Source organism: Microtus ochrogaster, chromosome 7 (assembly GCF_000317375.1).
Source record: "Microtus ochrogaster isolate Prairie Vole_2 chromosome 7, MicOch1.0, whole genome shotgun sequence".
Lineage (NCBI taxonomy): Eukaryota > Metazoa > Chordata > Mammalia > Rodentia > Cricetidae > Microtus > Microtus ochrogaster.
The window spans coordinates 62,373,788-62,387,842 of NC_022014.1; the positions used below are offsets into that span (position 1 = coordinate 62,373,788).

A 14,055-nucleotide genomic window follows, 5' to 3' on the forward strand; every position below is an offset into this window, starting at 1 on the left:
GACCAGCCTGGTCTACAGAGCTAGTTCCAGGACAGGCTCCAAAGCCACAGAGAAACCCTGTCTCGAAAAACCAAAAAAATAAAAATAAAATAAAATAAAAAATATAAATAAATAAATAAATAAATAAATAAATAAATAAAAGATTCCTAGTTAAAGTATCCAACCACTGATTCTATCTGTAAACCTCTGAGGCTTCGTGGGACTCTGTTTTACTAAAATGAACCTGGATGCTAATCCATGCCTGCAGCTGTGGCAACATTCAAAGCATGAGAACCTCCCATGAAACAAACTTCCGGATGTGGTGGGGCAGATTTTTGACTCCCAACAATCACGAGGCAGAGTCAGGAAGATCTCTACGAGATCGAGGCCAGCCTGGTCTACATAGAGAGTTCCAGGCGAGCCGGAGCTGCAGGGTGAGATTTTGAGATCCTATCTCTTTAAAAAAATACAATCTCAAAATTTTTTTTTCTTCATTTTAAATACAAGAGGTAGAGATTTTTTTTATCTGAAAGGGACTCAAAAAAAAAAAAAAAATCTGTCTCCCGCCAAGAACTGCGGGGGCCGGGCTGGGGCTACTTCCACGCCTGCCTGCGTTCACAGAAGGTAAGGGCTGGGTCCCTACTCCTCAGCTTCCCGTCCCCACTTCCTCAGGCTCCCAGCTCTCATACAGCCAAGGATGCCCCGGGTCGAGGGATTTGGTCACCCCGAAGGTCCCGAGAGCCCGCTAGCGCCGGACTGCAGGCGCCTGCCCCCCGCCGACATGCCCACTCGCCTGCGGCTGGCTCCAGTTCCGGGACGAAAGGAAATGTTGGCGTTCGAGGAAAGTCCGCGTGCCTCCCCAGGCGGCTGCTAAGGTGCTGCCAGGTGCCCGGCACGGCCACTCCTCCCTCAGCAGCTCAGCCGCTCCACAAGAACGAATTCGCGCCTCCCGCCCCTCGGCTCCCCGGGCCCAATCGCCTGTCGAGACCAGCAAGTAAACAGCCAATCATCATACGAAGTCGACTCTGTAACGCCCAATGAGAGCCTGCGAAATAAGAAGAGCCCTAAAGTACTTGGCGGCACCGGAAGGCGATCATCTCTACGAGAAATACTGGAACAGATCATGCAGGTTTGATTGAAAGAAAACTTGTACCACTTTTGATTTGACCTAGACCGTCAGTTCTCTGATGACTGAAGACTAAGTTGCAAGGGTCGGCAACCAACGAAAAGGAAACATTTGTTCCTCGGTTGTCTTAGCACTCGAGTAAATTCCCCAAGGTTACAGCATCTAAAGACGGGGGCGGGCGGACGGGGAAGCAAACTGTGCGAGAATTGCCACAACTCTGCCAAAATAAGGTCACATGGCATCTGGTACAGTATTCCGTGATATTCAAGGCTTTCTCGGTTATTAGAATCTGCGGTGGATAATCTCTTCAGATCACATCGACCTAACACTAAGGCTTACGGACCTAACATACCATTTTATTCCTTCCCAAGAGGTAAAATTTCTTGAAATCATACCCTTGAGAAGTTAATTTTTTGGCCATTAGATGTTTTAATATTATATTTTTATTATATATATCATTACATATTGTTATTTGTAGCCTAAACTTGATTCAGCTATTAGTGTCCCCCAAAAGGCAAAGCCGTAAGGTTGTTCTCGAGGAGCAAGAGAAGACTGGTCGTTAGTCTTTTTAGTTTTTCATCTTCCTAAAATGATAGAATTTGTGATCGTAAAATATAAATGTACCTTTGACCTAGTAACTGAAAGTGATAATTCCTGTTGACAAGTGTCTCTTTGTAACACTAAAAAATTATATAGTCCTTAGTCTAGTAGAGAGTTCTGATTTATCAGTTCAATAGATGAATAAATCATATCAATAAAATGATAAGAAAAAATGAAATTGCTTCCAAGAAAAAAAATGCGCTGTGAAATTGTTTTAAAAAGCAGACTTCCGGAGCTGAAGAGGTAGATCAGTGTTTAAGAGCATGCGCTGCCCGTAAAAAGGACCCAGGTTTGATTCCTAGCACCCATATGGTGGCTCATAACCATCTCTAACTCCAGGTCTTAGGGTTCCACAGACCTGTTCTGGCCTCCACTGGCACTGTACAGACATACACATAAAAAGAAACCTCAAAAAAATAAACTAAAACAAAAAAAGCAGATTCCAACTTGTGTTAGGCATGATAGTATATGTGTCAAAGACGGAGTGATTCACTCTTAGAATAATGAGCTAAGAAGCATTTATGAAACCCTTCAAATACCTCCAGATTGCTACCTTCCTCTCCTTGGTTCTTCTTTGTTGGTGCTGCGGAACATCAAACACAGGGCTTACACATGCACAGCAAATGTCTGAGCAGTGATCTACATCCCCAATCCTCCTAATCTTCTTTTTCTGAAACAGGGTCCTTTCTATGTAGCCCTAGCTGGCCTAGAGATCCCAATGTAGACCAGGCTTACCTTGAACTCAGAGGTCCTCCGTGCCTCTGCCTCCCAAGTGCTGGGATTAAAAGCACTTGGTACCGTGCCCAGCTAAACGGGCTTTCTTTTCTTTTTTTCTCTCTTTCTGTCCTTAGTTCTTCCTTTCTCTCTCCTTCTGCTTCTCCTCCCTCCCACCTCCTTCTCTCTCTGGAGACTATGTATTCCTGCCTCCCAGATGCTGAGATTAAAGGTGTGAACCACTTAACCTGACCTTCCCAGCCATTAACGACTCACTTTCCTCAAGTGAACTCCTGAGACTTTACTGACTCCCAGCACTTACTGTCCTGTCCTATGGCATGTGTGGCCTTACAGAAAGAGATACATTAAAGCCCTGGACACAGGCAGTCCTAGCGCCTAAGTCTCCCCTGATCCACTTTTATATTTGTGGAATAAAACACAAAAACTAGTTTGTTGATAAAGAATGAATATTTATAAATCAATATTCAAAATAGTTGCATACATCTGTTTTGACTTCAATAAAAAAATCACATTGTGACAAAGTTTATAATGTTAACTTAAGATACGTGAATATTAACATTTACTAATATTATTTATACACTTTATTTACATCATCAACAAACTGGATGAAAAAGAGCCTATGTTATTACTTTAACACAGTAGGTTATGACCAGTCTTTGAAAATTGATCCACTGCATTTCATTACAAAACATACTTCGAACGTTTTTGAATTCCTAAAGGATTCTACTATTCACACAAAACATTCCAGAAAGGCCTCATTTAAAAACAAAATAGGAGCAGTTGTATTTAATCTTGAGACTACAAAACTGCCTCATTAAAAAATATGAAAAATTTTATGGTATATCATTAAAGCATATTCTTTTACTCTTCACATTAAAATTACTTAATTGAACATTAAGCATCTAATAAAAAATTATATATATGGCATCATGCATGATACTATGCACTTCATGATTGGAAACGGCTATAAGCGGTTTTTATAGAACACCTTCATGAGGTAGGGTCAGGAGCAGCAGAGGGAACGTGAGATGGGACTATGTGCTAGTGGGGAGGGTGAAGAGAAACTGCTCATTGGAAAGACAAACTTTCCTTTTAGCTTCCTACCTTCTTTAATGAGAAGTTTGTTTTGAGTGGGGTGGCAAATGGTTGAGGTATTTCTTAGAGAGCAAAGAAGTACCTTCTACACTGGCTACTTAAGTTTTAAAAATGATTATGGTTATCTGAATGCATCTACTTAGTCATGAAGTTCCCAACAGAGGACCGCAAACATCAGCAACACAGTATTTTCCACATTATAATTTTTCCTGAGGTTCAAACACTGTATTTTCTTACTCAAAGATCTCCTCAAAGTAAAATATGAGTTATAATCTTGATCATGAACCAAGAGCTCTATTGGGGTTTATTGCTCTAAAATTCATTTGCTCTATCTTTGCTCCTCTGAGAATTAGATAATACAGTATTACAAAAATAAATTTAAAAAAGAATAAATGAAATTCACTTTCAGGTTATTCTTTCAACAAAGATGTTTTCTGTAACTACTTTACAATCAGTATTTTAAAGTTTCAAACTATTCAAGTATCTCTTTAAACATATGGCTTCATATATTAGGAAAAATTGAAGCAGACATGTAAAATCTTTTTATGTTCATCTATAACTCCAAGGCAGTCATTTACTTGTTTTTTTGTTTTGTTTGTTTGTTTTTGACAGGGTTTCTTTATGTAGCTCTGGCTGTCCTAGAACTCACTATATAGACCAGGCTGGCCTCAAAAGCAGAGATCCACCTGCCTCTGCCTTTCTCCCTAGGGCTAGGATCTAAAGGCAAGTGGTAACCTGCCTTTTTTAAAGCCTTCTTACTACTGTTTCTAACAAACTAGAATTCCCACCTGCATTACTGTTTCTTGTATTACAAGTCTGAGATTTTTGTGTAGTTAACTGGTAATTTTTCCTGAATTACTCCTTCCCCACATCCCTCTTTCTCCGTCCTCTCCTTCCCGCTTTGTGGAGAACTGTTAAAAACTCACAGATACGACGGATATCCACAGGCTCATTTTTGTAAGAAATTAAACGTCTGGCAATCTTTTTTCACAAGCTAAGTGCATGGCCCAATCCCTTTCTAGAAACGGGTTTCTAAAAGTATTCCCAATGGAAAAGTTCAGCAGCTATAATATAAACATACCATCAGAGCAGATCCACAGATATGCCCATCAAACATAAGCAAGTATAATCCTCAGGGTTCTAAATTATACTCGTGTTGAATGGAACCATCTCTGCAGTTTCAAGACCTCACTGTTTCCAGCCCGTTTAGAGCTGTCATAAAGGCCAGGTTCCTGTTGGGGATATGCAGCAAACAGCTTCATTTGTTTAATTTTTTTTTCAAATTCCACTAACGCTCATGTTTATTATTTCAATTATTGTGCTTTCAATACAATGACAGAGCTGGACATCGGGATCCATGCTTCCAGTGTCCCTGGATCCATTTTTGTAAGATGGATCTTTACAGATTGGAGACCATCCTCTTGGTTTCTCCTTTATTTGTTGAAGACCTACAAAATAAGGGGAAGGGGAGATAATTAAAGCAAGATATTCTGAAATGAATATAGTCTTGTTTGAAACATTACAAAGTGAAAAAACTGAAAATGAGGTACCACTTACGTGTGATGATGGGATCGATGTCTCTAGTCTGTGTGGCAACATCAGAGGCACACACTTGGCCTATTTGAATCAGCAAAGACATAATATCCTCATACAGTGGAGGGAATGCTCGACAAAAGGAGACCAGACTCGGAAGAGTCGGCATGAAGAAAGCATACCGCTTAGCCTGTGTTAGGACTGTTGGAAAAAAATGAAACACAACTGTTTGTTTTACACAGATATAAACAACACAGACACCCTACAGAACTAATACTGTTTTTGTGCGGGGAAACTCGGTCTTATAGGACGCCGCCCACCCTGGCTGTAACAACCCTACTCTGCTAATCAGTCATCATCCATCTTCTGATGTCCCAGCAGTGCACTAAGGACACTGCTTTCATAACTTCACTTAGTTCTCGGATCGCAACAGTAGTGCAGATGAGAGAAGGTTAAGCAAACTTTAGAGAAGTTATAAAGGTTATTTAAGGCCCAATTTAGGGGCATGCTTTTCAAAGATCCCAGCCCTCGAGAGGCAAGGGCAGGCAGGTGGCAGGTGACTGATCTACATAGTGAGACCCTATCTCAAAAAAAAAAAAAAAAAAGCCGGGCGGTGGTGGCGCACGCCTTTAATCCCAGCACTCGGGAGGCAGAGACAGGTGGATCTCTGTGAGTTCGAGGCCAGCCTGGTCTACAGAGATAGTTCCAGGACAGGCTCCAAAGCCACAGAGAAACCCTGTCTCGAAAAACCAAAAAGAAAAAAAAAAAATAGGGCCGGGCTGTGGTGGCATGCGCCTTTAATCCCAAAATCCCAGCACTCGGGAGGCAGAGGCAGGCGGATCTCTGTGAATTCGAGGCCAGTCTGGTCTACAAGAGCTAGTTCCAGGACAGGAACCAAAAATTACAGAGAAACCCTGTCTCGAAAAATAAAAAAAATAAAAAAAAAATATTCCAAGGCTGATAGTGATGTAGTTCAGCATAAAGTTCTTGCCTCGCACATGCAAAGGCCCTGTGCTCAATCTCCAGTCCTGGGGAAATAAATAAATAAACAAACAAATAAATAAATAAATTTGTCCCAGGCCATGCAACAGTTAGTGGCAAATCTGGGACTAAATGCTGTATAAATTATTATTTTTTCTTTTATGTTTTTTGAGACAGGGTTTCTCTGTAGCTTTGGAGCCTGTCTTGGAACTAGCTCTTGTAGACCAGGCTGGTCTCGAACTCACAGAGATCTACCTGCCTCTGCCTCCCGAGTGCTGGGATTAAAGGCGTGCACCATCACGGCCCGGCTGAACTCTTAACCACTATAAATTATTATAACATGAGATGAAAATAATAGAAAGGGTTGGGGAAGTCAGGTGGTAGTGGTGCACACCTTTAATCCCAGCACCCGGGAGGCAGAGGCAGGCTGAGATCTCTGTGAGTTCAGGGCCAGAGTGGTCTACAAAAGCTAGTTCCAGGACAAGCTAAAAAGCTACAGAGAAACCCTGTCTGGGAAAAAAAAAAAAAAAGACTGTTGGAAATAGTATTTTAAGGTATGGGGAATAGGGTTGGGAAATATTATTTTAAGGTATATTACTTTATTTTATGTTGCATTTGTTTAACTCTGTGAAGCTGTGTTGCTGTGCCTGTCTAAAACTCCTGATGGTCTAATGAACAGCTGAACTGCCATAGCAAGGCAGGAAAAAGAAATAGGTGGGGCTGACAGGCAGCAAGGATAAATATGAGGAGAAATCTGGGAAGAGAGGAACTGGAAACAATAGGGGATGAAGGAGGACGTCAGAGGTCAGCCACCCAGCCACCCAGCTACACAGCCAGATACAGATTAAGAAGAAAAGAAAAGGTAGTAGACAGGAATAGAGAAAGATAAAGAAAGGCCCAAGGACAAAAATAGACGGAATAATTTAAGTTAAGAAAAGATGGCCAGAAATAAGTCAAGCTAAGGCTGGGCATAACTAAGAATAAGCCTCCGTGTGTGATTTATTTGAGGGCTGGATGGTAGGCCCCCTCAAAAGTCAAAAGAGTAAAATTCACACAACAGAAAGAAAATGAAGAAGCTATTATGAAACACTTGAACATTGAGAAGTATAATCTTTTAAAGGAGTGAATATTCATATATATACATATAGTTTTTTTTAAATGTGTAGCCTAGGCTGGCCTCGAACTCGTGATCCTCCTGCCTCTACCTCCTTCAGCAAATCCTACCGGCATGCGCCACTACAACCAGCATCATATATTTTTTAAATAATTTATTTTTATACCATTTTACTCTAGAAACCAGAAGTGGTTAAAATATAGGATAAGGCCTAGTGGGAGTGACTCATGCCTTTAATCCCAGCACTCAGGAGGCAGAGGCAGGGGAATCTCTGTGAGTTTGAGGCCAGCCTGGTCTACAAAGTGAATTCCAGGACAGCCAAAGTTATTACACAGAGAAACCGTCTTGAAAAACCAAAAAATATAAAACTTCACATTCATTTTATATAAATGGTAAGTTGTGGAATTTAAGGAAATAGCTACTATATTTATGACTTTTTTGTTTTGTTTTGAGATGGGGTTTCTCTATGTAGTCCTGGCTGTTCTGGAATTCCCTATATAAACCTCTGCTTGCTGAGTGCTGGGATTAAAGGGGTAAGCCATCACTGCCTGGTTATTTATAACATTTTCAAATATTTTTCTTCTGGCCGGGCGATGGTGGCGCACGCCTTTAATCCCAGCACTCGGGAGGCAGAGGCAGGCGGATCTCTGTGAGTTCGAGACCAGCCTGGTCTACAGAGCGAGTTCCAGGACAGGCTCCAAAGCCACAGAGAAACCCTGTCTCGAAAAAAACAAAAAAAAACAAACAAAAAAAAAAATCAAATATTTTTCTTCTGGAATTGTGTACACTTAGTAATTTCTAACTTGTGTTTTAATTCTACATATTTTATTTTAATTTATTAAAATGTACTATAACATTTATATGCATATATACACATAAACATGTCTACCTATACTTCCACACTATAAATCATATTTGTAAGTATAATTTTTTTTAAATATTTATTATGTATACAATATTCTGTCTGTGTGTATGCCTGCAGGCCAGAAGAGGGCACCAGACTCCATTACAGATGGTTGTGAGCCACCATGTGGTTGCTGGGAATTGAACTCAGGACCTTTGGAAGAGCAGGCAATGCTCTTAACCTCTGAGCCATCTCTCTAGCCCTGTAAGTAAAAAATTTTTAAAAGAATAGTAATTCAAAGGATGGCACAAGGTAAAATAACAACAACATATACTGTGTCACACTGAGTCATAAAAACACCAAAGAGAGCTGGGTGGTGGTGGCGCATGCCTTTAACCCCAGCACTCGGGAGGCAGAAGCAGGCAGATCTCTGTGAGTTCGAGGCCAGCCTGGTCTACAAGAGCTAGTTCCAGGACAGGAACCAAAGCTACAGAAAAAGTTTGTCTTGGAAAAAAAGAAAAGAAAAAGAAAAACAAACAAAAAAAAACACCAAAAAGAGCCAGGTGGTGGTGGCCTTTAATCCTATTGCTCAAGAGGCAGAGGCTGGCAGATCTCCATAAATTCAAGGCCAGCCTGGTCTACTAGAGCTAGGGCCAAGACAGGCTCCAAAGCTACAAAGAGAAACCCTGTCTCAAAAACAAACAAACAAAACAAAACAACAACAAAACACTAAAAAGCAGAACAGAGGGGCACAGGCCTTTAATCCCAGCGCTTGGGGGGGCAGAGACAGGAAGTTCTCTAGAGTTCAAGGCCAGACTGGTCTACCGAGTGAGTTCCAGGCAGACAGAGGTGTCTGAAATATACATAGTGAGCCCCTTTCTCAAAAAAACAAACAAAATACACACCAAGCATGCACACGCGCACACGCGCGCGCACACACACACACACACACACACACACACACACACACGCTTCTGAGTCAGTAGGAAGCGTTCGTTATTCGATGCTTTTGTTGATGCTGATTGGCTACACACCTGTTAGCAAAGTTCCCATGACATTGACAGCTAAGCGAGCCACACTAAGTGACTTTGGTAATGCATACTGGATACACAAATGAGAAAGCAGCTGTATAGCAAATATCTGGAATACAAAATCCAAATGTTATATATTTCTTTAGAAAAATACTACTAAAAATTATAAAATATCTTCCAATTTTTCATCAAGTTCTAAAATGGTCACTACCTGTTTTTCAAGTTCAGGTTGCGCAATAAGCTCCGGTATAAAATCCAGACAGATGTGCATAGAAGGGATGCCTGCAACTGTCAGAGGCAGAAGTTCACAGGGATAGCCCTGTCTCGGGAAGAAGGGAGAAGTCAAATACAGAGAGAAGCTTCACCTCCTTTCTGTAGCATCTGTTCTGAGTACCAAACGTCTGTGACTGTTTCAGGAACAGCACTTTCCTCATACATTAGAACAGAGAACACAAAGTATTAGAGTATCTTATCAATAGTCAGAATTTGGATTTTTCAATATATTGCATGGGATCATGATCCTTTCTCATTTTCAAATTTCCTATATTAATTTAATATATAAAACCCTACATAACAAATAAAATTAAAAAACTCCACGTCATTCTTTGAGCACGCACCTGGAAGTGAACAAGTTTGGCAATGTTGGGATCGGCAATGTACATCTGGTGCAGCAAGCAACAGATAAGGCACTGGACTTCACGAAGGTTACAGAGCAGACTGGCTTCTCCTTCCTCCATTTCTTTATGTGGTGTGCTGCTGGTAATGACACTTTGAGTATTCCTGAGGGACATGTCTGGACTGGCACCTTTCACTTTTTCCTCTTCAGTAGGCAAACAAATCTCCAAAAGAATCTGGACAGCTGCACTATCCTACAAGATGATAAAAAGTGGATGTAAGAAGTCGGAGAAGTTGAGGGGAGCAAATGGGAGGAGAGGAGGGAGAAAACTGCAGGCAGGATGTAAAATAAAATTTAAAAAATAATAAAGTCCTCAGCCTAGAACAAACCAATGTCTAAACAACAATGAAAGAGAATAAAAGTCTACTCTGGGGGAAAAAAATAAGTCTGAGAAGTTGACCTGAAAAAGAAATCTCTTTTTTCATATGAACAGAAATGGCGCAATAGTTCTTTTGAAACACAAAAACACCACAAAAGTGGTAATTCTTAGAGAAGAACTGAGCAATTTACAGTGCAGAGAGTCTCATACTTTTTGGGTTACAAACTCCTGAGGAGTCTGAAAAAATATACTTTTTTCATAAAAATAAACACATGCCAGAGGCTAGAGATGACGTGGTTAAGAGCACTGGCTGCTCTTTCAGAAGACCCGGGTTCAACTCCTAGCATCCACGTGGCAGCTCACTACAGTCTTTAACTACAGCCCCAGCAGATCCAGCACCCTCTCCTGACATGATACACAAACAAAAGTGCAGGCAAACAACCACACACATAAAATAAAAATAAGCATATAAGAAGCACCTGGCATCAACTGCTAGGAAGATTTCATGAACATATACCAGACAGGTAACCTGAAACAAAGGCCTCCAAAGCCGACCCACGCCTAATTCCCTTCCTTCCTCTCGCTCTCCCACTCTCCTCAAGATCCTAACAGGTGTGTCCCCATTTTCCTCCGTCACACCAGAGAGCAGGGCTTGAGAAGGGACCTATATGGAAAAGACAGCCTGACATTTTACAATACTATGTCTTCACTTACTTTTCTGTTTATAGTCTGTCTCCAACATCTGATTTCCTTTTCTACCATCTCATCTTTAAAATCAGGTAACCAAAGATTATACCTCCTTTACTACAATGTCCCTGGTGCTTGAATTCTATCTGACACACAGGTGTCCAATAAATGTGTTGATCAAGTGAAGATATAACTTAAAACTGATAAAAGGCTTAAATTTGTTTAACTATAAATCCTATTAAAATATGTAGTAAATTTTCATAGTTAAAATCCACCTGATACTCAGAAGCAAAGATGATCATGTTTTAGATTCTAAAATAAAAGGAACTCACAACGTCAACAGTGTGTATACAGGGCACAATGTGTGATCTATTTATTTAGTTAAAACAAACATTACCAGATGGTGGTGGTGGTGCACGCCTTTTAATCCCTCCCTCAGGAGGCAGAGGCAGGTGGATCTCAGTAAGTCAGCCTGGTCTACAGAGTAAATTATAGAACAGCCAGAGATGTTATACAGAGAAACCCTGTCTCAAAACCCACCCCAAAAAAAGAACAAAACAAAACAAACAAACATGCCATTTTACTTAATTTAACTTTAGCAAATTTTACCTGGGCAGCCAGTAATGCATTTTTCAGCTCTTCTCTGGTGACTTCCGGGGCATCAGCCTGTCCAAGCAAACCTATTGTATTATTCTGGGAAGGCCGATCTTGCTCTGCTGTCTCCTTCAAATGGGCACTAAGGTAAGCTTTAGATGCGAGAAGATACCCATTCAGCATGTGTAGAGTAATATCCATCAGTGGGGGGCACCTAAACAAAGAAGAAAATGTATCAGGAAGAATATCAATTTAAAACTTAGTTAGAACTTAGTCCAGCAGTGGTGGTGCACATCTTTAATCCCAGCACTCGAGAAGCAGAGGCAGGCGGATCTCTGTGAGTTCAAAGCAAGCCTGGTCTACAAGAGCTAGGTCCAGAACAGGATCTAAAGCTACAGAGAAACCCTGTCTTGAAAAACCACACACACACACACACACACACACACACACACACACACACACACACACACACACCTTAGTTAGAACTTAACCAATTCAGTTTACATCCTTGAAAAACACAGTTTAACAACTTTTCCCAATAAAATACTCATTCCTAAAGGCCTAAGCCAGGTGTGCTGGTGCTTGCCTATAATCCCAGCACTGGGGAAGCTGAATCACGAGGGTGATAAATACAAGACAGCCAGAGCCACAGAGCAGGACCACTGCCCTCCAAAACAATAAATAAATTGTATTTCTTATTTTTTGCATTTCAAGATTCAAAAACACCATTCTTCATCTTATCAGCTAAAATAAAATATAATTAATGTAGTGAAAGATATGAGCTTTTTATGGAAAATGACAAAGCAGTAAATCTCTTAGACAAGAGCCTTCAAAAATACACATTCCATTATTGACAAAGATGGAAATAAAACAGACTATTTCTTCTTTCTATTCCTCTTCTTTGGTGTAAGAAAGCAAGACACTTCTGTACTCTAAGAGTGAATGAGCATCCGTTTCATCTGGACAAATTATTTGCTGACTTCAGTCTCCCCATCTATAAACTGGGTACACATCAGGGCTGCTGGAGCAGGGCTGAGGCAAGAAAATCACAAATTCAAGACCATCTTGGGCAACTTGGCAAAAGCCCATCTGAAAATTAAGACTATAAAGGAGACTGGGAAAACAGCAAGCAGTGAAGTGTTTGCCTAGCATGCACAGGCCCTGGATTCAACATCTAGCACTAAAGACAAACACACACAGTGGAAACAATAAGAATGGCCTCTACCTATGCATGATTAAATAAACTGTAATGATTTTTCCAAAAAGACAAAATGATCTAAAATATTTTTTAAAAATTTAAATGTCAAATTAGACATCGTGAATCAGAGCTTCTAGGAAATAACCCTGCTAATTCCCATGTGAAAGCAGCCAATAGTCAAGAGATGAGGCAGGACTATGACGCCAGCACGGGCGGGAACACCGAGGCTGCACCAAGTGTTTCTAGGAACAGAATCATCCCTGTAGTAGTACTATGGAATGCTTCCCTTCTGGCTGTTGGCTGACTTTGGGTTCATGGTCCTCCTGTCTCAGTCTACAATACATATTTTCATTTTTTATTCCCCTCCTGTGTGTGTGCGCGCACATGCATGCACACAAGGTGTTTGAGGCTGAACATGCTGGGCAAGTGCTCTGGTACTGAATTAGATCCCTAGCCACTACTTGCAATGTTTTGTAAAACCACCCACAACAAGAACTCTAAGTTTTACAGCACAATGAAGAATGAGGCCATATAGATACAACAATAAAGTTTCCTCCGGAGATAGACCTGGACGCGATCAAAAGAAGCCAACAAGGAATTTGGCTTTACCAATATCAGAATGACAGCTGCAAGAGTGAGACTTCCTCTTCTTTTCTTTCTTTCTTCCCTTCCTTCCTTCCTTCTTTCTTTCCTTTTTTTTTTTTTTTTTTTTTTTGGAGACAGGGTTTCTCTATAGCTTTGGAGCCTGTCCTGGCACGAGCTCTTGTAGACCAGGCTGGCCTCGAACTCACAGAGATTCACCTGCCTCTGCCTCCCAAGTGCTGGAATGAAAGGCGTGCGCCACCACTGCCCGGCCCATCTACTTTTCTAAGGGCTGGAGAGATTGCTCAGTGGTTAAGAACAATGACTGCTCTTCCAGAACACCTGGGTTCAATTCCCAGCACCCAAATGGAAGCTCACAACTGTCTGTAACTCCAAGATCCAACACTCTCATACAGACATACATGCAAGCAAAACATCAATGCACATAACATAAAAATAAATTATTAAAAAAAAGTTTTTCTGAAAGATAAACAAGAAATAACAATAGCTGACAACATATTAAAATATTCAATCTAATAAAAATATAAAATAAATCCAATTTTCATTTTCCTATAAAATATAAAATAGAAATGAACAAGAAGGTATGCAATATAAAACACTACAATGGAATGTAAATGTAAACTGGCTGAGTCCTTGTGGATGGCAACATGAATCAAAATTCTTAAAAATGAGTATTTTGACCAGTGGTGGTGGTGCACACCTTTTATCCCAGCACTCAGGAAACAGAGGCAAGCAGATCTCTGTGAGTTCGAGGCCAGCCTGGTCTACAGAGCAAGTATCATGACAGGCTCCAAAACCACACAGAGAAACCATGTCTCAAAAAACAAACAAACAGGCCGGGCGGTGGTGGCGCACGCCTTTAATCCCAGCAGTCTGGAGGCAGAGGCAGGCGGATCTCTGTGAGTTCGAGTTCGAGGCCAGCCTGGTCTACAGAGCTAGT

The 14,055-nt window shown here is 40.9% G+C and overlaps 1 protein-coding gene across 1 annotated transcript in view; it reads right to left on the bottom strand.

The window, feature by feature from the left end:
• Positions 1–2,874: 2,874 nt before the first annotated feature.
• Ints2 (integrator complex subunit 2) overlaps positions 2,875–14,055 on the bottom strand; it is a 55,662-nt gene continuing 44,481 nt past the window's right edge. Inside the window, exons 20-25 of the mRNA XM_005350458.2 lie at positions 11,330–11,528; positions 9,656–9,907; positions 9,250–9,357; positions 9,042–9,147; positions 5,093–5,269; positions 2,875–4,983 (exon numbers count right to left, since the gene is read on the bottom strand). Of these exons, the coding sequence (XP_005350515.1) occupies positions 4,814–4,983; positions 5,093–5,269; positions 9,042–9,147; positions 9,250–9,357; positions 9,656–9,907; positions 11,330–11,528 (1,012 nt within the window). The 3' untranslated portion in view covers positions 2,875–4,813. The remainder of the gene's footprint in view (positions 4,984–5,092; positions 5,270–9,041; positions 9,148–9,249; positions 9,358–9,655; positions 9,908–11,329; positions 11,529–14,055) is intronic.